The 25,216-nt window shown below is 35.7% G+C and overlaps 1 protein-coding gene across 5 annotated transcripts in view; it reads right to left on the reverse strand.

Annotated features, from left to right (window-relative positions):
* DENND4A (DENN domain containing 4A) overlaps nt 1–25,216 on the reverse strand; it is a 51,777-nt gene that overhangs the window by 19,926 nt on the left and 6,635 nt on the right. For 3 of the 5 annotated variants that reach the window (XM_072043280.1, XM_027466599.3, XM_027466596.3), the window contains exons 2-14: nt 22,821–22,906; nt 17,367–17,696; nt 16,514–16,763; nt 14,997–15,066; nt 13,243–13,412; nt 12,351–12,592; nt 11,436–11,502; nt 8,012–8,070; nt 7,189–7,333; nt 6,402–6,577; nt 4,275–4,375; nt 2,136–2,354; nt 1,747–1,892 (exon numbers count right to left, since the gene is read on the reverse strand). In XM_072043280.1, coding sequence (XP_071899381.1) covers nt 1,747–1,892; nt 2,136–2,354; nt 4,275–4,375; nt 6,402–6,577; nt 7,189–7,333; nt 8,012–8,070; nt 11,436–11,502; nt 12,351–12,592; nt 13,243–13,412; nt 14,997–15,066; nt 16,514–16,763; nt 17,367–17,674 — 1,953 coding nt within the window. In that variant the 5' untranslated portion in view covers nt 17,675–17,696; nt 22,821–22,906. Of the gene's footprint in view, nt 1–1,746; nt 1,893–2,135; nt 2,355–4,274; nt 4,376–6,401; nt 6,578–7,188; nt 7,334–8,011; nt 8,071–11,435; nt 11,503–12,350; nt 12,593–13,242; nt 13,413–14,996; nt 15,067–16,513; nt 16,764–17,366; nt 17,697–21,988; nt 22,013–22,820; nt 22,907–25,216 lie in introns of those variants that run through there. The other 2 variants (XM_072043281.1, XM_027466597.3) reach the window with 2 other exon arrangements.

Genomic DNA, 25,216 nt, shown 5'->3' on the forward strand with positions numbered 1-25,216 from the left:
TTAAATCAATTTCCAACCTACAAATGCCTGCAAATTCATGCTGTAAAAACTGTGAAGCACACTTTTGAGAACCACTACTAATAAAATATTCAGACTAGCAAAAACTATAAAGAGTATTTAATATCATGATAGCATACTTTTACATTCATCTCAAACTTAAGCTTAACTGAATTCAGATTTGTTTTTCAAATGTCAATTCATTTTTAGCTCTTTTGCACTGTCTTTTCTGCAAAATAGCAATTTACATAGTCTTCAGTATTTTGGAATAAACAGCTGGTGACCTACTTCACAGGAAATTGTAGACAACATGTGCATTACTTAAACATTAGTGTCCTAGAATAGAATGTTACAGGTAGCCAGTATGAAGACAAGTACGTGTAGAATTTCTTAAAATATTCATAACTTCTTTTGTGTTATAGTAGAAGCAAACAGAGAAATAAGACTGCAGGTTTCAGTTGTTTTTCTGAACGCAAAAAAATAATATTTTTAGGAATTTTCAAGTAGAATCAAAACAGTTATGTGGATCCTCTTCAGAAATATGATGATTTTTCAGAAGTTAACGTACTTTGGAGAGAACGAGTTTCTCACAGTACTCAATAATCCTAATGTGGACCTTCCTTGTAAACAACATAGGATTTTTAAAAATTGGAGCGATACTTCCATGAAAGACTGAAAAAAATCATTCTACTCTGATTTGGGAAATCCAACATTCTACCGTCTACTACTGTGAGCACCAATCAAGGAAAAGGTCTAAACTTATGTCATGAAAAACACTGATTGTGATCATGTTGCATTTTCACACTCCTGGCCACCATATCCTTAACAATCACGCACCCTTCTCATTACAAATGATAGAGCAACAGAGAGCAAAGTATTACATTACTGCAACAAAATATGATGGTAGATTAACGGCACTCAGAAAAAAACAAACAGCTTATGCAAAGCTTGTATGAGACACAATATTGCATCTTGCTTATTTAAGAAATCCATACCTTTCATATCCATCAATAAATGATGGTAACACATGTATTATTAGAAAACACTCAACTAAGAGAAGAGGACTATTAATACAAACACTGTATTTAAGGTATTTACATCAGCAAACTGGTTTGAAATTGAGGGTAGGAAGTAGCTGCAGTATGAATGAAAGGATGATTGAAGAAGATTTGTTTTAATTATTCAGTTTCAGTACAATCCTAAGACTTTAACAGTAACTGGAGAATTATTATTAGAAAGGACTGGCCAGCACGTTTTAAAAAGGAAAAAAAAAAGTAACACTATTCAAAAGAATTAGAATATGAGCCTGCCTCATATCAGCTACTGTGCTGCTCATCAACCTCAGTCCTGAACTGCTGCATAAAATATTATACATTTATAAAAATAAATGCTCTCAGTTATATTTAAGGAATATAGTTCTCTGATAAAGAACCTTCAAGTTCCTATTTTGCAGTCAGAATACTTCCCTTCTTACTATAGGCCGGTATTTCAAAGCTTACATACATATGAAAGTCAGCAGTGCTGATTTGTTCTCATAATACATTTAGACTTTCAAGAGTCTGAAATGAAGCCTAAAAAAAAAAAGGAAAATGGAAAGCTCCAGTAGGAAACTATGAAAAAAAAAGAAGTAAAAAGAAAGACTGAAATAAGTTTGCATTTCAAATATATTCTGCCATGTAGTATATCAGATAACATAAGCAACTGGAGACATTAAAAAAAACAACACAATGCATATGAAGATTTGCTTACTTTATCTACGCAGTCATCAAAAAATGCAAGACTTGCATCCTTATCACTGACAAAAGAACACTCTTCAATGAAGCGAATAAACATCTGAGTTTTGGTCATCAACGTATAGAACTTCTGATGTGAGCGATCTCTACTTTTGAGGAAACCTGTAAAACAAGATTGGAAGCATGTAAGAATGCCTGGAAAAAAAAGTCCTCACTAGAAGTCACCACATTTTACACTAAGGAGCAATAAACTTTGTGTAATCTCTGCCACTACTATGAATTTCTTCTGCACTTGATTTTTTACCATCATTCACAGTACTAGCACTGCAAACATTTTTATTCTTTGAGTAAGAATCTGAAATAACAAGTTATATATATATAAAACAAGAGCTTATGACACTTTACCTTGTAGTTCAAAGAGAGAACTTGCATCTGTGGCTGTTTCAGAGGGTGCCTCTGTTATTGGCCTCAGGTAGGACCTATAACCTTTTAGTATTGAGGCCATGAAACACAGAAAGGCTTCCTGGATCTCCAGATCTAACAAATGTAATTTCTTCCCAGAATTAAAATCGTAGTCATTCATTGCTAGTTCCATTAATGCATCTTCTCTTGGTCTTTGCTGCACTGTGAACAACAAAAACATTATAATGCTTTGCATTGATTTTCTTCAGTATTGACCAAAAAATTTTCTTTACCCTACTAGATTCATTTACTACTGAGCTATTAAAGTCAATCATGATACGCGACAATGGGTTCAGCTTGACCTTATACAAATTATGAACGTCTGGATAATACTAAAAGCAAGATAAATTTACCTTTTCAGTACATTAGTTACTACAGCAACAGATGAAACCAATATGGACAGAGCTTAAAAAAACTCAAATTTGCTTATATAAACGTGAAAATTTATACAAGAGCTGCTTAAATAAGCATATTTTAAGGACAAAGACATAGAAGGGATATATATATTATTTTACAGAGCCTTTCATCTCAGTATTCTCAAAAAGTGGACTATGCATGTTAAACACTTATATAAACCGAAGAAACATCAGTCAAATACAAACTGGAGCCATCAAAACATAACATAATGCAATAGAAAGATGCAGAGAGAAAAGAGTCATTTTTGTAAATTATCTAGTAAAACTTCTGCTCTTAAAAGACACACTTTTATCAACATTTTCTAAAGCCATCAGAACTCTAGCTAAGATTTCAATACTACTAACTCAAACTATGGTAACGTTCTAATAACGTCTCGAAACTAGGAACGGATTGTTTCAGTACTGTCTTTCCACATCATATAATTATAGGCAGCCTTACTCTGATAACACATTTAAGTGGCTTCATCTGTAATACGAGCTTATGATCAGTACTTTTAAAATATAGACTGCAGGGAACATATGGTTTTAATTTTTTTCTAGAGAGACTTCATAAAATACATCAAAGTTTTGAAGCAATTGAAAGTTTGCATCACGTAGCAGTAATCCATGCTGCACAAAAAGTGTCTAAGTAAATTTATGTTTCAGTACATTCCATGCAGGACAACTACATTCTAGTGACAGCAATCACCACAGCTACTTGATGTTACAACTGCCTTGCATGATTGCTCCTCAGACTCACTAACGTCTATGGAAAGAACCTTGTAAGCAGACAGGTATGTCAGAGTGCTGGCCAAATTCTTTCCCACTTCACAAAGCCTTTTAGCTATGATACTCAAGTACATAAATATACTCGAGGCCACCTAACGTTTCCAAATGTTTTGTTTTAAATAATTAACATTATCCCTACCCAGTTTTCTAGATACTTAGATGAAGGTTCAACACACCTTGTTCTGCAGTATTTGAGGATTCTATCAACAACCAGCTTTTCCTTAAAAACATCTACTTCAAAACAGAATACTGCTGTACAGTTAAAACCTCAATGTTTCTAGAAAGCTTCCATCTTAAAACTTGAATCTTTTCCCCCACCTTAAAGTTTCAGGTACTTTTTCTCCTCAGTCAATCATATTTAGGTATCTTTGAAATAAACTTGCAGCTAACAAAAGGCCTAGAATTACTTTTTGGTTGTTTCCTGAATGTAAAGGCTGGAAACATATGTTGCGTAAAATTATTTACATGAATAAAGCAACACAGAATCAGAACAAAAGTATTATCAGCTTGACTGTAAAAGCTAGCTCAATTGTCAAAATATCAGCAGACTTGAGCCAGCCTTGATGACAAAACTGAAGATTATTAGCTCCTGACCTACTCTTTGCTTTATTATTCCCTTTTCATAAGGACTTTTTTTTTTGTACAAGGATAACAGTTAATACAATGTAATAGCTATTGAGCTCCACATTGTATATACGCAAATCTCCATCTCAAAAGCCCCCATGTGGGTTCTAATCTTTGGACTTCAAGCACAAATTGTGGTGTTCTGTATGAAAACATCATTCTGTAATTATGTTTAGTATAATGGGTGACTTAAGAACACATTTAACTAGCTATATTTATCTGTTACTGTGGCACACTATATCCGATGTCAATCATTCTCTACTTCCCCACTCACATTCTGCCAGTTGCTGATATAAATTATTTAAAGTGTTCATCAGATTTTTGCAAGGTTTCTTTGGTAAGATCTTCCAGGCAATAGCTTTCTTATCTCCAGTCCTGGAAAAACGAAGGGAAAAAAAGTATGAGTATACACTGGAAATATGTTTGTGTATAGACTTGTATCCAGATTTTTCTATCCCACCATAGTAACGGGAAAGCATATACAATTTGCTCCACTGGAACAGTGCTGAGAAGGACTGAAAACCAACTAACAAAGTCAAACTTGATTTACTGTATGGAGATTTGATTACAGACATTCAACCAACACCTATTATTTCAGGATAATCATTGTGGAGACACAGTTTAGCACTGAAATCGATCCACATAGAACTCAAGAAAGATGAATGGATTAACAGAATTAAGCACTTGCCGTCACACATTTTACCACTACACATGCTACGTTCTAAATTGCAGTTATTTAAACTAGGATAATGACTAGAATGCTGATAATATCCTGAAATAAACTTGACATAACTGCTTTGCATTTAGTGCACAGAGATTCAGACTTTACTACATTGTTATCACAATGAAAAAAATACAATTTTTGTCACCAGAGGGCACCAGCAAGCCTTGAGACCCTACCAGTCAAAGTTGGAAAAACCGTCAGCATGTTTGACACTTTTTTCCTGTAAAAACAAGTTAGTTCTATTTTGTCCTAAGAAAACATCCAGAAAATCAGTTAAAGGTAAAATGGAAACAGAAATAATTGCAAATAAGAAACTATTGCCGTTAATGAATATGTATCAAATTAGACAAATAACAAAGGAAATGTACAAATGTTTTCCTCTTAACCAAAACCTAAACAAAACATTACCGCAGTCTAGTTTGAATCAGTTCCTAAAAGCTTCAGAGTAGAACTACTGTACAAGCTTGATATCAGCATAAAATCCGTAAATCCTATTTATGGATGCTTAATGTATACAGTCTTCTTGAAATCTACACAGAACTACTGAAATTGAGCCTATAAGTAAGAAAGTTTAAAAGAAAAAGGTCCTAAGTTTTTAGTTAGGCATAATAATGCTGAAAGACTGCTGCCAACAAAAGGATAATAAAGAACACTGACCAAAGACTTTGAGAATGAAATTGCATTAAGTATACACCAAATATATTAAGCATTCTACTGAAATGCAAGAGTAAATCTGAAATACATGTACAGGCTACTTTTTTTTTTTTAATCTGAATTAGAAGTCTTACCCTCTTTTCTGTAGAAAAGACTATTTCTGTATCACATTATCACATGAAAATAAATACTACTTTGAGTATCATAACAATACTGAGATGGAAATACCTACTCAGAAGCCAAAACAGATGATCTGTGTTTGTGGTTTCATTCCAGTCTTGCCTTTGGGCAAAAATTCTGGACAAAAGCTACTTTTGTCTTCCTTGTGCTACTATAGTTTCTGTATGTTGGCTATTGATACCATTTCCCAATGGTTTTAACAGAGCACTGCTGTCCCTTACTAATACTTCAAATGCTAGATAATTAGCATGATAGAAAAATGTCAGGCTCTACACAGATCTGAAGGAGAAATACTAATACATTTATTTTGTTAATGATGGAATTATTTTAAATCTTAATTAAGACTCTAATTCATGAAAAGTTTGCATCTCTAATTCTCAGTATCAAGTTCTTATACTGCACATTGATGTGGGCTATAATTTCATTGATACAGTTTTCAAGCAGATGTCCATCTGAAGACATTAAAATTTCTTTAACACTAAGAAAGCCAATCAGGAAAAACTAAGATGATTATTCTCCTCTAGGGAACCAATGAAACAAACCATAATATGGTTAATCCAGGAAATGTGCTAATGCGTGCAGAAGGATTTCAATGTACTAGAGTAAGAGGCAGTAATGCTGCATGAGGACTGTGCCTCCGCTCTACCATGCTGAACAAGAAATAGCTATTTCTAGCATCCTCATTTTGAAAAAGATTATGTATTAGAAGTTTCAGAGGTTTAAAGCAAACAAACAAAAAAGCCACTCAAGTTTCACTACCAAAAAAAATAAGGTAAGTTTTCCTTTGAAAAGGGGGAGTAAAATAAAGTTAACATGAAAGAAAAATTGTTAATAAATACTTACTGAGAAATGGTATTGGTATCTAGGTCAACACAGCTAACATCTGGTGGAGGGTCATAGAGATCAAAGTATCTTGAATCAATTCCCACTATGAACGGGCATGGTGCACTTAATACATCTGCCAGTGCCAAGGGACAGAGAGGAATATATGGGCAAGGCCAGTGGAAGGGAAATATCATCTTTGAAAACATGCAGAGATAAAAACATAGGTTAAATATGTATAATAACCTATTCAATTATAAAACACACTTGACTAATCCCCACTTCAAAAATATTTGACGTGACAGGTAATAGAGTACTTTACTGTAATTCTAGAGGCATTTTATTTAATAAAGTGGGCTCGTTTCTCTAAATTTCAGTTTGTTTAATCTGTAGAAACAGAGCTCTTCAGCGTAACAGACTGCATACGGTAGAGGTAGTGAAACAATAAGTTTCAATGAGTGAAACTGATTGAGAATGTAAAATGCATATTATTTTCCTTTCTTCTAAAAGACAGAATTCAGTACTACTTGGGAAAAAACAGGAAATCGTTGAAATCGGGGTCAGTGCACTGTGATGACCAAACATAATCACATGATATTTACATACAAAAAGCTAACAGTAGCTGTCTTTTCTCTGTGGTCTTCATGGAACATCATTAGAGATGAAAAATTATGTTGCTAAAGATCTTAAATTGTTTTCTAATTTTTAAGTTCTCTCTAAGCCTAACAACATTACTACTAATTTTAGATTTTATCAAAACTATTATTCTTTCCATGTACAAGTGCATGATTAGAAGAACATTACTTACAGAGACTAATGCCTCTGTCACACTAGTAAGGACAGAAGGTCGTAATGAATGGATGAGAATTTTATGTTCCGTCACAGCAAACACAAGTAGAGTTACTGCATTTTCAGGTCCTAGGTTCTGAAGTAGTGTAGAAAATTTGCCCCCACTGTTCAAAAATATAAACACACTGGTGAGTTATAAGTGACCAGAAAAAATAATCAATAATAAAATAGAAAACAAGGTATTAGAAAAAGATTTTATAAATTTAAATCTACAAATATTTCTTTCAAATAAGACAGCAAAATAGACTACTTGCTATATTTCATTGTCCACTGAAGAATAGTTATTTTCCAACAGTAACCATGATGCCGTGAGACTAGACTTCTTTTAAGGACACATGCACAATGATTTTTCTTTTTGAGTAGCACTTTACAGGGAAACTACATGTATTTCTTTAATCATTCTCCTGCACAGCCCTGAAAGTTAAGACAGGCATAGAACTACTTTAATTAACCCACAATACCAAAGTTGTGCTATCTTGGGAGCCCAGGTGCCAATTCCTACAAGGGCCATCTATCTATCTTCTGCCTCAAGAACCACTAAAATTATTTAAAACCAAAAGAAAACCAGAACAACAACAAAAAACAAGCACAGATATTATTAATTAAGTATGTCTTTTGACAGGGCATAGGTCTAATCTCATAAATAAATCTTGGATACATTAACTACAAAAGGCAGCAGGACAAGAAGACTTAAATTGGCGCTATTACAGCTCAAAGCATTGAAACTTTTCAGTATAAATCAGAACACATTTCATGTTTAAACAGAAGATACTGCTACTTGCCTCAGTGGAAGGGGTGATGATACAGGTTGGCTAAGAATCAGGTTATCATGTGGAGATAGCTGGAAAAAGATTTTAAAATACATTGGTTTTATTCTGAACTTATTTATCAGAAGCTATATAACAATAGCACAGAACAGAGAGATAAAATTTAAACTATGCCAAACCTTATATAATCCAGTTGTATGGTACTATGGAAAGCAGAGTGCAGTGCTATGCATCAGTATCTTTTAATGAAAAGCAGGCAAAGCATTCCCTTCCTTTCTCAGTCAGAACTGAGCACATTGTATATCCATAAAAAAAGGAATTTAAACTAGCTAATACACTAAAAAGTGAATATATTAACTGCTGAAAGTAAACCCTTCTAAACCTTCAGAGAAGCAATGACCCATAGTTCATACACAGCTTTCAGGGAGGATTCTTTTTAGACTGAGTGGGAAGGAGACGGACAAAAATTAAGGGGACAGGTGGCAGACTGTATTATAAGGTAATATTTCCTTCAGAAGACACGAGAATCAGGCTTTTAGCTGGTAGAAATTGCTCAGCTCAAATCTGGTATAGCCTGAAATTCACACTGGTCAAGGATCCAAGATGAAGATCTTATGGCAATAGGACAAAACAGCAATATTCTTATGGTGACAGGAGAAACCATTCATGTATTTAACATGAATAGAAGAATTAAATGAGTACAAGAATACAGATATGCAATCAGTTTATCACAGCTCATCTGATGGGTTTTCAGTCTGGGAAACCAAAGGTACTGAGATACCAGTTAGCTTAATCCTCGTTGCTAAGTCATGCATTGTCTATCTACTGCATAAAAGCACAGATACAAACAGCAGTAGCAATTCAGCAGGTCACAGTAACTTGTACGATTAAGCATCTTTTAGTAGCATTTCATTTTGAGTACGTTTCACCTTAGACTCCCCTGCAAGTGACTGGACAATAGAAATCAGAAACATGAGATGAAGTAGTAGTTCAAATGCTGAAGCATCAAGTTACCTAACGCTGTGCCTGGACTGTCAGCCACACAAAGCATACGATAAAATGAGTCTCTGCAGTGCTGCATCCTTTCTTATTTCATACAACGGAACTTTGGAAGGCCAATGCTCCATTTAGCTTCAATGACAAATCAGGATGACCACACCGCTGTATGTGCTAGCTTTGTTCTCCAGTAAGTCATCTTGTGACAACTACCACCATTAACTTGCTGGGTGAAAGAATTCAAAGAACTCATTTTTTCAGCCTGAGGTAACCTGCATAAACTATTCCCAGAAAGGAAGTATCAGCCTAATGTCCTATGACTTTTGTGTTTCATCACAAGCACATAAACACAACCAAGAGCCTATTCAAAGCGCACACCTCCCTCAGGCAGAAGAGGCACTTTCTGCCCCTATTCTTCAGGGGGAGAAACGTATTACTCAATGCACTTGAAGTTTGCAGGCTGTGAATACATCATTAGAAGAGCAACATCTGGGTAATAAGGGGGTGTCAGCCATGGAGAATGAGGTCTAGCAGATCAGAAACAACCCATCAACAATAGCAGCTGGAAACAGGCAATCAGCAACATTCCTGAATGCTTAATTTCCAAAGTAATTATAACCATCAATATAAGTCAGACACGTGCCATGTTCTCTCTGACTTGTAACAGATGTTAAGAAGGATCTAAGAATGGGTCACACATACAGACTGGCATACGTGCAGCTACTAAAATGTATCAAGTCTCCCTTGCAGAAAGCATACAGTCAAGACATTTAACAGTAACGTGCATTCAGAACAATTTGCTATACTAGTTACTTAGCAAAAAAATTAGTCTTTTAAGTTCAATTACAGAGAGAAATTTCTTCAAAAATAGAAACCTTAAAACCTGTAATCTTCAAAAACACAACCACTGATCACACAATTTTTGGGAAAACATCTTTGATACTACCACCTGTGATTTTTTTCAGTGCAGTATCAAACAACTCAAGTCAGTCCTTGGAAACAGCTTGAAGGAAGTAGATATTCACAGACAACATCTCCTGCTTACTTTTAAAAGCTCTATCTGTGGTATCAGCTACTAAAGTTGTATTAACTTGATATATCCAGTGTTTTGAAAACAGCAAGGTGTCACAGACAATCTCACATCGCTCACCCACATCCTCAACTTTTGTCCCAGGATATACACCCATCTATACTTGGATACAGTTCCCTAAAAATTCAGACTAAAAAAAAAATCCAATTTTTTCCTCTAAACTCACTCAGTTTCCTGGAAGCATGTGTTTAGTGTTCCCTACTGTAAATATTTTATTGAAGGGGTATACACAGAAAAACAATGTCAACAGACTGGGTTTTGAATGGAACTTCCAAATCATAATAGAAGTGACAGAAATATCAGATACAGTTTCAATGTAGTTGTTCTCATACCCCTTTTACTAGAAGAGTAATATTTGCCAGTTCTCTAGAAAACAAGTGCATTATGGAGTATTTTTAATATTTAATACATAAAGACACAACCTGAGATTTCATTCGCTCTGAAAGACTTCTCTAGCATACAGGTTATGGCATTAAGACTGAAAACTGCACAATGCTCTCCCGTATTTTATTTTTCTACAGGAAATAACACAGTAACATTGTTTTTGTAACAACTCATTCAAAAACACATGGCTGGCTGAATAACTACAGTCAAGAAAGAGATGTTTTTTCCTCAGCAATAAAGTTTTAATGTCTCTACCCACTTTGCCTCTTAGGAAGAAGAGGAAAGATTTAAATTACACTTGAGAAGTCTAAAATAGAGACTTCCCCTCTCTCCTACAAACAGTGTCCATGGATATAATTTGAAGTAACAGGTAACCTCACACATGGTAAAGTATGCTTAGATCTTGGAGGCAGATCAGAATAAGAGTCACATTTGATAAACTGTACCTTTGTTGAATGTGCATGGCCCTCACAGTTTTCACTAATAACTACTCATTACGTAGAAGACAGCATGAAGCCCTTTGGCTAAAAAGGTAACTGTGAATATACTCTTCACATGGGGTTTTAATTTCATTAGACCTCTTTATTTTACATGCAGTTTTCATAGAGGGTCAAGAAAATATTTCAAAAGCTATTGCAAAAAAAAAAAAAAAAGTCAAACCAGATGACAACTTTGGGTAGATTTACATGAATTTCTGTATATACTCAAAGAAAAAAAAATTTCCAAGGTCACTAAATCTTCTTGTAATCTTCTTGGTATATTGTAATACTTCACTGGAGTCCTAAACTAAGCTGGAAACAGACCATAAGACATCTGTAAAGCTTTTAAGTGTCTGAAATTAGGAAAAGTAGTCCTGAACATTAAAAAAAAAGTTTGAACATGCCTATTACAGTTTCCATTAACTAATCTGTTCAACAGCTATTTTGCCTTCACTTAAGACATAGCTTTTAGGAAAAGTTTTACACTTACCTGCACTAGAATTCTTGGCCTCTGAGGGGATGGAAAAGGAACTTTATGCATGAAATGAGAAATGTGTCTAGAAGAAAAAAAAAGATTTAGTAGAAATAATAAGTTTAAACCACTTTACCGCAAGACAAAATTACTACTAGTAATATAAAAATTGCAGAATCACAGAATTTTAGGGGTTGGAAGGGACCTCAAGGCATCACCAGAATTCTAAAAGTAGTATAATGGTTACAAAGAAAAACAATGAAATGGATAAACAATCACAAAAATACTTAATCAAAATGTCATAAAAGATCGAAGTTCAATTAGAAAAAAACACTGAAGTGTAATATAAAAAACAAATACTGCATTTGAAATCTGATGTACAAAGTTTCTTTTTAGCCTAGAAGTGTTAAATGGTATTACACACTAATTACAGGTATCAATCCCTCCTTGGATGGAAGGATTTACTCTGCATTTAAAAATGCAAGATCCTTCATGTAAGAAGGAAGTGAGTTTATTAATAACAAATAGTGGAAGATTATTAAGGCACAACAATTCAAACTCAATCTATTACCTTATTGCACCACAAATTGGTATCTGAAAAAATGCAAAACTACATACATGAAGTTAGGAGAGTGATATATGTAATATTAAGAAAATTATAAGCATATTGATTAGAAGTAAGATTAAGGACTCAAAGCCCTTAAAGGATAAAAAATGTTACAGATACACACACCTTTGCAGGCACTTAAAAATAAAAATCTCTACTTTTTCATGATGTACATTTAATCAACAGAGCAGAGTTGTTTGATCTAGTGTAATCATTACAAATGATGTTTGATGACTAAGATCAAAAGGATATTATAGGAAAGTTACAAGCAACAAAAGTGCTTGCACCAGCTGAAATGACAATTATGGGTTTTTGGAGTTACTTACTTCTCAATGGGCAGGACATGAGGACCAGAAATGGAGTAACGATACAGGAAGGTAAGAAACTTCTTGAAAGCATCAAAAAAAGGCCAGTGAGAGAGCAGACAAATGCACTTGTTTGTTTGAACTGTTCTGCATGCATCTGACTTCCCCTCGACAGCAGCTGTTAATCCCAGTTGAGATTTTTGTTTCTCTGTAAGATTCTCTTCTGGATACGATTCATAGAACTGAACAGCAGCACCATATACCTGTAAACAATGCAGTTGATTTAAGTCAATATATTTGCCGAAATCTTCAACGCAAACGCATAAGGAAATCAAATTTACGTTACTGATTGAAAAGTTACATTAATGCATCTTCTTTTGAAGTAATTTATTCTGGAATATTCTTATGACTTTGAAAATCCAGACTGTCTATTATTTAAACTCTTGATGTCATATGAAAAAGATTAATCTAGGAAACAATTTAAGTGTGAGGGGAAAAAGATTATACAGCTACAGTCAACTGTTCATACAATTACCTTTTAAGCTATTTTAAGAATCCTTTAATAAACAGCTCAGAACAGTATTCCTCTGACACCCTATTTACTTTATAGGACAAGTACACACACACAAAGTTTTATATGCTGGCAACAAAAAAGTATAGCATATTTGCATGTATATTCACTCAAAATTTTTATAGCTCTGTAGTTTCAAAAGCTAACAAGACGGAAAAGAAAACGACAGGTTTATATTATCAACAGTCCATCAGTGAAATAAATGAAAAATAATGAAATAAAAAACACTTTTTAAAGGAGGCTTTGAATTAAGTCCAAATGAATAGATTCAAGTTTGTCTACCAAAATATCCATTATCATCAATGTGAACAGACATACTACCAAATCTTTAACTCAAATTACCTTTTCCGCAGAAGCTCCAGTTAGTACAAATGTAGAAAAAACCGGGAGAGGGTATTTACTGTTAGATGGCCAACATTCAATCGTTGCACCCATAGGTAGGCAAAAAAGAGGCACAGATTCTGGTAATGGGAATGATTCATAATCCTCTTCAGGATATCTGCATATTAAACCTTTAAAGGCAATTTGTAAAGAGGCAGTTACATAAGTAATAGTGGAAAAGTTTACAGTAGCTCATGCCATAAAAACATGCCCATAAAAACTGCATATGAGCATATAATAACTTCAGGAAGGCAGGAAAGGAAAGCTGGAAATAATGAGGTATAGCATGCAGCTGGAAAGAGACAGTGTACTCCCAAGGCCTAAGGAGAAATCACCTGGAGTACTGAAGTCCTACTTAGTTACTGCTCTAGGAACTATTCTCATTTCTCATTTTCTGTTTACAGGTTATGGACACCTTAGCTATTATTATAATAATAGTTTAAAATTCTTACTCATGATAGTTTTTAATTTATTTTAAAAAGGGTAACCTGAACAACTGAGAAGTAACACTAATGCTTTCAATTTTTCAGGGAAAATAGTTATTTATTGCTAACAAAGGTCTCCAGGAAAACCTGGTAATGGAAACATGAGATAGCAAATAGTAAAAACAGAAACAGAAGACGATGCTATCTCCAGAACTGAGCTAACAAACTATGCTGATCCACCTCATCTGAGGTTTTGGCTAATGTACTATCAAACTAATGCATTTAGACTTAGCTTTAAGTATAGCTGTAAAACACAGTTCTGAAGGAGAGGCTCTTAACACATAAGTCTTCATATGGCTGTAGCTATCTCTTCTTATTGACAACCCAGGGGACAGCAAACTGAGAATATTCTGGGAAAGGATTTTTCTGTATCGGAAAATATAATCCCTACACATTCTTTTATATTATACAGAGAATTACTAGTCAACAGTAAAATCTGATAATCAAAAAAGTGGTCTGTTTGTGTCCCATGCTATGTCTGTCTGTTCTCTGTCCCCAAAGCAAAGTTTTGTGCAAGCTACTACCAGATATTACGTCTTTTTAAAATTTTTATTAACTAATTTATTATGCACCTTTTAGTCAGACCTAAACTACTATTGTTTACAGACAGCAGCGTCTCGAGGGGATAGAAGTGCACTAAAGCTTAAACATGAATCATGCTTGTGGCCTACACTTAAATGAAATTAAGCGTTTTAAAAAAACAACAATAAATTTCATCAGAGACATAGCAAATCTAATTCTGTCTTATAAATAGGAAAGTAAAGATGATACACAATCCAAAAATGCTTAAAGAGTTCAATGCCACTGATGTCTAAGGCAGTTTGGAGCTCTGCATTATTCTTCAAAATGTTTCTTAAAGAAAGCAATCATGAAAATACATTAAATATTTTTTGAGATACAGTCCTATGCATAGATACACACATGCACTTATCCTCTAAAGACAGTCATCAGCAACAAAAATACAGATGGGAGACATACAGGCTTCTAGAAACCTATCAAAACACAACTGAGCTTCCAATTAAAAGCACATTTTAAGACAAGAGAGTCATGAGACATAATTCTAAGGCTTATTTCAGAAAATTATTTTAAGACAATTCTTCAGGGAAAGATTCACTTTTTGATAATATCAGGACAGCATCTATGTCAAGTAATTCCTAAAGAGAAGAGTAATAAATTACAAATAACCCTGTACATTCTGAAGATAAAAAATGGTAAATAGTAGCTACATACCAGCTTTATATGATATGGTGTTGGTTTTTGCCACAGACTTTTTATAACACAAATACACGGCTGAGCCCCACTGTAAAGAAAATATTATTGTATTACAAAGTGGAATATAATAAGAGAACATAACAGAAAGTAGGGAGGGAAGACAGCCTCTTCCCCATTTTCACAGAGCCACAATCTACGCACAAGTGTAGCGCATTAAGATACAGAAATCAGTGGCCTGTTGCAGTATCCTCTCTGACAAGGGCCACAAACAAGTGACTTGGAAGTAACACGTCAGCTTTGAGATAACCAGCCCAGTGCAAGCCTCAGTCTGAGCTCTAAAACAAAACTAGTTTACAGTCTGAAGAAACCATGAAAGCTATAAATTCTTCTGCAAAACATTTGTTAACTCAACTACAGAACTGCAAGTACAATCATCATCTATATAAATATTTAAACCTTTCTCCATTTTGTTAAACTTCTTCTTGAACATGTATATAGATACACATTCATACATGCAGACTTTTTATTTACACACCCACACCAGTGTTTCTGATATGAACTATATCTGTGAATTACTTTAAGTTAATACTTTTAATAATTTTATTTTGTGCCTGCATTTTAAACATGCTCATGTTTAAGCCTTATTTCTTACTCTATCTGTGATATAACACTAACAACATAGTTTTTTCAGCTTCTAAACAATGATTTCCTTTTTGGCACTGATCCCATTTTAAAATATTTTTGACATTCTCAATTTCTGGACACCAAAATAAAGAAAGCAGGGAAACCATAGACTGGAAAAATAGGTGCACCCTTTAAGAGCACACAAAGCTTTTAGGGATGGCAGAAAGAAAATAATTTTATATAAGACAGCTCTCCCATAACCCAGTCAATACAGGAGCTGGCAGAACTGAAAAATCCATTTGTTGATGTCCACAGACACTTATTTAAAAACAGGTACACATTATAGAGCCAGCATATAGGGTTGAAGGTTCAACGAGGAGATACCTAAACATTAAGTTCTGCAAATCAAAGTGCTGTGATGCCTGTGTATTTTAGGAAGTCTACCTTTGGAACCATTAATATGGTTTTAAACAGGCTTACAGTCAGCAGGATACAACATTGCTTAAAAGCATCTTTCTTCTGAAAAAAGCTTATGAAATGACAGAAGAGAATTACATGAAATAATGCTGCAGGTAATGGGAGAGTTTAAAAACAAAAGATACAGCTGTTAGATACAGAATTCCCACCACAACAGTAAATCAGCCTGTGAACTCTCCAGTTAGAGAACATGTTGCATCACTGTGTGTTAGGACTAATCCAAAATTAGCATTTGTATGTCAGCCCTAAAAGGTCTGTTTGACCCAAAACTTCCAGAAAGACTTAGTTCCAAGCACAAAAAAAGTAATATAAACCTTGAACTCTTCCAAGATTTGATTTATCTTTAGAGAGTACGGATGCAAACCATCATAAACATTCCACAAACATTACATCACTGAACAGCTAGCGTTCAGAATTCAGATTTTGTATCTTACCACACTATTATTAAGATTCTTGTCAACTTTGCAGAACGTATGTGGTGGGGTTTCTCCTTTACTTGGTATGATTATACAAATATCCGTAACAGCCAGCGTGTTTTGTGCCATGTTTTCGGATGCTCTTCGGTAAGTGACATACACTCTCTGTGACGAGGCATTGCCACTAATATTGGCGGGCCGACCATATGGAGTAGCTTGAATTATTTCACAGCCTTGCTTCAATCTTTCTTTCCCATCATATAAGACCCTAATTAAAATGGGATGAACAAAGATCAGAATGCACACAGGTTTGTTTTTTAATATTTCAAATGCTAATACTATACATCAGAATTATAACTGAATAGTAGTAGTCTAGCAGCAGCTCATCTCATCAAAACATTTTAGTGACAAATTAAGTCAACATTACAGCAAACTGCACTCTTAACTGAAAAACTTTGTGATGAAAGTAGTTTTCCTCATGTATTATTTCTTTTTAGTGTTTTGTTTACTGCAAAATACTGTTATTTCCATAGGACCAGGCAATGAGTCTTTTCAAAGAATTGAATGTCATACAATTGACTTCATTTCAGTATGTAATACATACATGAATATTTCTCCCACCCAAAATATATACACTGAAAATTATAAATTGCTTTGAAAACTCCAAAATGCAAAGGATCACAGCTGTTACTGAAAGTCACCCATCACACATCATTTCTATGGCAGTGTTACAGTCAAGTCAAGCTGAAGTCAACAACAATCTTTCTGTTGAGAGCATGCCTTATATCAAAAGTTATGAAATTTCAATAAACCTGCTTTATTTACATAAAATTGCCAAAAATCACCTGCTGTAAACAGAAAAACTACTTACCCCAAGTCAGTAAGTGGGGGCTTATCCCTTCCCCGGCGATAACAAAGGTATATCTGCGGTCCTACAAGACTGCCATTATTGAGATCTGCAGACAGTCCTGAGGGAGTAACATCTATGCATTTATATCCCTGAGGAACTTCCTCCCCCAGGGATTTAATAATTACTGTTACATCTGTAATAGGTTCTTTTGGTTTAGCAATTTTATGGCAGGCATCATTGAAGTGGATTTCTTCCTCTAGTGGTTTTGAAATATCCGTTAATCCTGCGACAACAAAGTAGTCAGCAACACGAGCTCCTTTGTCTTCCATCTTCCATTACAAGATGATAGAACTGGTAGGAAAGAAATATAGATAATTATATTATTGGAAATTTTCTGTTGTAAAGTAGGAATAATTTGGTGATTTCTGATCTGTTATAATTTCCTTCAAAAAGGAATGAAAATACAATAGGATAATACAAAAGAATTAGAGATCCAACATCAGATCATATAGTATTTTGCATGTTAGACATTGATACCAGGTTACTTCATAAAATTCTGGGACTCAGATCCTCAATATGCAACCATCCATAGGCAGGAATACACCAGCAACATACCAAATATTTTAAATAAATCATTTAAACTAAGTGCAGTGGAGTACAGACCACTGAGAAAGAATAATATTCAAGACCACATGAAGCTTTCCATAATGAGAAGGAACAGTCCTGCTGTTCCAGCCAAATTGTATTGGGAAATTACATTTTTCCTTCCTTTACATATAAACTCTTTTTGTGTATGTATATATATACTTATTATTATTATTTTTTCAGTGTTTGCTACCGGTGTTGTAAATAAATGTCAACGCAGGCAAAGTAATATTTTTATGATGAAAAGATGGCCTTGAAAACAATAGATCGTACAATCTATCAGGAGATTTAGTTACCTCTTTGCCACAGACTTTTGAGTATTTTTGTCTGTCTCGTAAACCCAGCATCTTATTTAATAGCATGATTTTGCAAATAAAGAAAATACTTTCCACCCTGTTGCAGAACATCAAGAAACGGGCTAGAAATCTTTACTTAAATCTAACCCTAGATGTGCTAGAACCTTGCTAAAGGAGCTTCAGGAACTTATTGTCATTAACTTCTAAAGTTTGTAAACCAGATAAGCTTTTAAGATACACTTTTGTTGGATTAATTTTATCTGGGTGAAAAACGTCAGTGCAAGAGGAACTGTTGCAACACAGCACTTTGAAGAGCTTACTAACATTCACTAACTCCACAAACAAAATTCAAAACAACATGAATGGTTGGTACAAGACTTCAGTTGTCACGTCACCTTCATCCTGGTTGCTTTACCTCTCCTAATTCTTTGGTCTACTTAAAAAGTACTAAGCTATATCAAAACTTCATACCACCATGATTCTTGATCAAATCATCAACATACAGCACTGCAAGAGTTTGCAAACAATTGTTCAGATTGTTTTCTGAGAGAAGAATGTAGCTCCCACTATGCTTAATTTCACCTGAATTCAGTTGCTTTGAAAATATATCCAAATATATCCAAAGACATACAAATTGAACCCCTGCACGTATCTATTATTTCACTGGACATCTGGCTTCAACAAACCCAGAACAGGCAAGCAATAAATGCAAGAAAGAGATACAGAAATTTCACAAAGCATCATTTAATTCTAACACAAGACCAAACACTAACACTTTTTTAGCTAATGCAATTGAAATTCTCAATATTTTGTAACATAATTCCCTGTGAAACTTACCTACAGTATACTACGTTTTAACAGTCATGACAGCTTTTTATCTTTATCAAGCAGTAGTCACTCTAAACCAAAAGATAAGCTAAACCAGTATTATAAAACTACAATGCACTGGGCAATCATTTGTTCTTAATGATAACAGAGAGAAGGAGAACAAACAGATTTATATCAGAGCTTAAACAGTTGCTTTTAAAAAGCAGTATCATTTGAGAATGTATCAAAAATGCATTAAAAACAAAAAGGAATACTTTATAACACAGATCAGAAGGGAACTACCATCAAAGACAGTTCAGAAGATGCATATAACAAAGTATTCCTCGAGAACCGCTCAGGAAGAAAGGGCTGGCTAGCTAAAAGCTACCAACCAGGCAATTTAAACTCAATGCTTCCCCCATCATAAGCTCTGGTGAAAAAGAAGTTTTCCACTGAATTAAAAGACTTGAGAAGACAGCAGGTAGACTGAAAGCTGATTATGCCTTACATTGCTCTGTATAAAAAAATACTCCTGTAACCACAGCCTCAGTACAAAGCAACACAAACACTACAAAACTGAACTTCACCTTGGAGAAATTGGTTTTGTTCCTTTCCTTATTAGCACTACTGCACAAAAGTACACCAATTTATAGAATGCTTCACAATGTCTTTAAACTAATAAAATATTTTATTTTTAAAAATAATCACATGAACCGTGATTTGTGAGCAAGCCCTACAGCTTCAGTGCATTTGCAGCACAGTGTTCTGGAGGCAAAAGCCAAAATAGCATCACAAGTAAACAAGCAGGAAGATGTACATACTTTAATGCTGAAGAATAACACCTATCTCAAAATGTAAGCCTCATGCTTAATTATTTCAGATCAAATTTATAGCAAAAGCCTCAGATTCAAACATTCATTCCCAAAAGCACACAAGAAAAACTGGGGCAAGCTCTCCTCATTTATAACCAGTTAAAATTAGAATTCCCTACATACAAACACCTGCTAGCACACACGTTTGCTTCCTAAGGTTATATAGCAAGCAATACCCACGTCAGCAAGACTTTCAGGATTTAATGCAACTTTAAGAAAAGGGAAGAAAAAAGGCCTAGCTGACGATGCATCACCCCTTTAGATCTTTGATTTGTGATACAAAGCCTCACAGCTAAAAATGGGATGAAACGCAGGCAAGATCAAAACAATTCAGTGGTGCTTCATTCAAGCTAACTCAGACTTCACTGGAGCTGCTGTGATACTCTGATTTTCAAAATCTGTTTACTGTGAGAGGAGATTTATACAAACTTTATGTTAACAGGCCACAGAAAGAGGGTATGTAACATGAACTACTTCAGAGTGACAAATAATCATGATGTGAAAAGCAATTTCACAAGAACTGATGAATCCGAATACAAACTCTTACCCTAGGAGTATTCCAAACCACGTTATATACATCACATAATATTGCAAGTCAACTTCCAGGGAAAAAAAAAAAAAACAACAAAGACACACACAGAAATAAAGTCACACTGCACAAACGTGTTTCCTGATGTAATTCCCAGGTGAAATACAATGACATTAGCAGTGACACCCTGAGAAGCAGCTGCTATCGCTTCTCTGCGCTTCAGTCATCCGGGGACTGACGGCTGCATGTCTGGAGTGAGAGTAAACAACAGGGGAGGAGGAAGGCAGTGGCGATGCCTGCCTTTGCAAAAGGGCATACAAACTCTGAAGAGAATGCCAGGGGATCATAAACAGCCTCTTACCAAAGTCCTGCTCACTAGATTTATACCACTGTAATTTAGGAAAGTATCTTTACAAGTAGCAAACTGACTTGTAAGGACGTCACAAAACACAGAGACTTTGCAGACTGTGACCAAATAAGTGTGGGAGAACAGAGCATTTTTCACAAAAGATTTCTGAAAATTGGGAACAGGAGCAACAACCAAATAACCTTACCAGAGATCCACAAAACTAGCTCGATTAATTTGCTGAAAGACAAAGGGTAAGCTCAGTTTCACTGTGTATTCAATCTAAATTTTTAATATCATCCTATTTCTCCATAAACATTCACAAAGCACTAATTATTAATTTTTGCTGCTTAAATATCACAGCTGTTTTAATTCTTAGCTTCCAGCATTTTAGGAACTGCAGAGAAGAGATTAATGTGAAAAATTATAGCTTTGTGATCCAACTCCACAGGTCTAATGCTGGTGTTAAAAAGAGAATGAATCTGCTGTAAACTGCAAAACAGTCTCCTAATGCAAGAAAGGTGATCAGGTTTAGATAGAGAAGGCCCTTTTGTGCTAAAAAGAGTATCACTGGGACTTTGATGACACAGACTTGTTTTACTTCCAAGAAAGTTCTACTTGCTATAAGCTATCCACAGTTCTCATTATAAAGCAAACGTGAGTTCAGAGGCATGATTTTATACCAGCTCACATTTTTGTGTAACTAAATCAGCGACCAGGATTTCTGAGTAGATCACATTTCTCATTCAAACAGTACAAGAGGGAAGTACATTTCGACTTATTTCCCCTACCACGTGATGAGAACTAAACACGGATCTGCTGCATATTCCATCTGTGCTGCAGCCACAGGCGTGATACTTGACGAAGGACAAAGTTTACTATATATGCTCTACACTATTTCCAAGGAAAAAAAACAACTGACAATTCATCCAGCCTGTTCCTAGCCACAGACTTTTGTGGACATAACTTGCAAGTGGGCTGCAGGCCACAGGAATGGCTCTGGCATTGCCGGATTCTTTCCAGGAGCCAGTCTTCCCAGAGAGCAAAAAGGGTTTACTTGTATGCTTGCTGCATGCACAAGAGGAACACAACCCATAAAAGACAGCAGTAAGGACCATGCCACTCCATTAGAGACTTCACTACCTTACCTCTGTCAGACAGATGCAACAACTGCCTTGTAACCTTTTAATCTTCCTGTCTTCCCATTCCTTCCAGTATTTTCCTTCGAGGATACTAAGAAACTAAAATTAATAAACTATTTAAATCCATTAGCTGTCTAAAACAGGTGACATTTTGCCTTGTTAGCCTGACTCCACAGAATTATTCTGTCTCTAAACAAGGAATGACCATCTCCAAGTATAGGTTGGGAACCAATGAAGGCCACTGCAATGCACCTTTCTTTAAAGCAGCTCAAAATTTCATTACACAACGATGAAATCAGTTTTTGAAATCATTCATCATATACTCATATTACAAGACCTATCTTCCTTTGGAGGCACACAGAGTAGACAAATGGACAGACAAATCAGTGACCAATTTTTAAAAATTGCCAGTAAAGTTCTAATAGCTCCTAGCATTTCAGACTTCTGAGTACACTGCTGCATTATCTTGTCTAAGTAGGCTGCCAACACACAAATGTGGAGAGCAATCACGTAAGAGCAAAATGAACTTAACTGGATCAGTCACTCCCACTACAGCTACTCAGAACCATTTCTCAGCCATGACACTGCACAAATCACATCAGAGTTCAGCAGTCTAGAGAACATGTGAATAACTGCAATTATCCAGGAAAAATCCCTTTACGCCTTCCCCAAATTCCCAAAGTCACCTAGCAAAAGTGAGGTAAGCCCTTGTTCACAGATATTTTCTTCTAGCAAGCACACAACTCAGGGAACAAAACAGAAGCACCTCAAGTATGACAGGAATTCTGCCAGATCAGAACAGAAACCTGTTAAAAATATCTTTCAGTGTCTTCCCTACCTTGTCATCAAGGCATTTCTTCTACACCTTGCCTCTCTTGCTGTTAGCCAGGCTTTACCACAGACTTCTTGTTAAAGTTTCATTCCCTACAGAAACAGTAAAAACAGAAATTAAACAATGTGCACACATGTTAAAACTTATGCTTACTGCACACTCCAGTGCCCTAGCCACAGTAAATGAACATTGTAAACGTCGTACAACTTGCTTGCTAAAGCAAGGTTACCTGTCCCTTAGCTAATAAAAAATTGTATATGACACCAGGATTTAAACTTCAGAAACAAAATATCAAGTCTTATGCTGAGTTGATTTTTTTTTTTAATGTAAACACCATAATACATTTAATGTTCTAAGGAAGCAAGCACAAAAAAAAAAGCAACACTGAAGAATGGTTGAGGTCTCCCACTAGTTTCCATGCACATCTCATGGGAAAAGCTGTTAGCCAACTGCACAAGTGCTCCTCTAGCTCAATGACCTTACAAATTCTACTTTAAAGCATTGTTCTTCTTGGCAGGATGCTGATACTCCAGCAGAGCTTCTCCCTCCACAGCCAGCAATACCCCTGTACTCTTCCATCCAGCCACCTCATTCCAAATCCCCATTTTCTCAGCTTCAGTTTGAACTTTCTTGTCATTTACTCTCTGTTCTTCTTCAGATGCGTTACACAGCTTCTAAACTCTAGTATAAGCACTTTTAAATATTGGTATGACCATAAATAACTTGAGCTTGTGTTTTACATCGAGGCACGTGCAAGCCAGGCAGCCTGCACTCCAGCGAAGCATTTTGAAGCGAGAGGTTTCCACCCTGGGACCGAGGAGAGCACCTCACTGGAGACACTCTCAGACTTCAGTCTCCCAGAACTACTCATTAGCATCAGCAAGATTGCAGTCAAAAATAAGCTTTGTCTAGAGCCAGGCTTCTGTTTGCCAAGACTGGAAGTACACTCTTAGCAGACTACTGTGAGAAGCCTTCAGAAAACTAAGTGCAACATAAACAAGGCTGGGAAGAAGCGCATATCTCAGGAGGGTTTCTGCAAGCCATGAGATGGAAGGGGATTTGCTTCCATTCCTGAAGCTAAAAAAAAAAATAATGAAATAGTGGGAAAAACTTACTATGCTAAATTATCAAAGTTGTATTTTTGGGAGTGCACACAAAGTTCAAGATTCTATTCATAACCTCGAAGCACAACACAATTAATTTCAGATCATGCAGAAGCAATCAACACTTTTAGGTCATTAATCCTACAGCAAGGAGCAGGGATTGCAGCCCAGGGAGTGAATCCAGCCCCTGGTGCAAGTCTTTCTGACCCATACAGCACCCACATTCCAGCAACTGCCTTTAAACACTTCTACACAAGACTACAAAATAGGAAAACTTGGAAGAGCAGCACCGCTTATTTTGTCCAATGATCTTTTGATCCATAACGAAATTCCAGGAATATCACAAAATAAAACTTAAAATTAAGGCTCACCCACAGGTCTCAGGCAGAGCTGCAAAAAGTCTAAGAAATAAGCAGCTTTACCACATGGATAATCGCCTTGTGGACAATTCGAAGATCACATTTCCTAGTCAACCAGCCTGAATAACCGAGTGGGAGAATTAAAGGAAATAAAAAGGAAAATCTAGACTTTAGCATCACACAGTGAAAACTGCTGCCAGCACACATGCAGCCCTGCCTCAAAGCACCTGCAGAATGCATTTACAAGTAGTTGCCATCCTCCATCTATCAAGTAAGGGATTTACTTGTTCATTTTGAGAAACAAGGTACAAAGGCTGTAATGATCCCCGCACAACAAGGGCTTCCATACCATTTTATTGCAGTAGGATGTTACCTATGCTTTTTTTTTCCCCCCACATTTCCTCCCACCTCCTAAACAAATGATAGCAACAGAGAAAACTGCTAACAAGTAGGGTTACAGTGAACACTTGCACTACTTTAAGATAGTACTGTGTACATCTGTGCTCAGCAACATTGAGCACCACAGTAATTAACAAGTCCCTTGCTGCCACTCAACTCCTTTCAGTGCTGCATCAACAGTAGTACGGAGTTAAGAAACATATCAGTATATGGAAAAACATAAAAATAATGTAAAAAGTTCTGCCCCTACACCACTAGATGAGAACTGCCAGGAAGCTCTTTGCAGGTCCATTCACAACCATCCACACCAACTCACTGTTAACATGCTCTGATCCAAACAGCGGTGATCAAGGGAGCTGCAGAAAGCTTGGCAACAAAGCATCTCTGAGAGGTGTCTGGGGAACAGAAAAGTGCTGGGTAAGAGCGCAGGGACAGAACACAAGACAATGAGTTTGGGAGCACAAAATTGGAATGCTCGCCAAAACCTGAAGGACAGAGATTTGTTCTGCAGTGCTTAGGAAGAAAGAGAAATTAGGGTTAA

This window comes from Anas platyrhynchos, chromosome 11 (genome assembly GCF_047663525.1).
Source record: "Anas platyrhynchos isolate ZD024472 breed Pekin duck chromosome 11, IASCAAS_PekinDuck_T2T, whole genome shotgun sequence".
NCBI classification, from domain to species: Eukaryota; Metazoa; Chordata; class Aves; order Anseriformes; family Anatidae; genus Anas; species Anas platyrhynchos.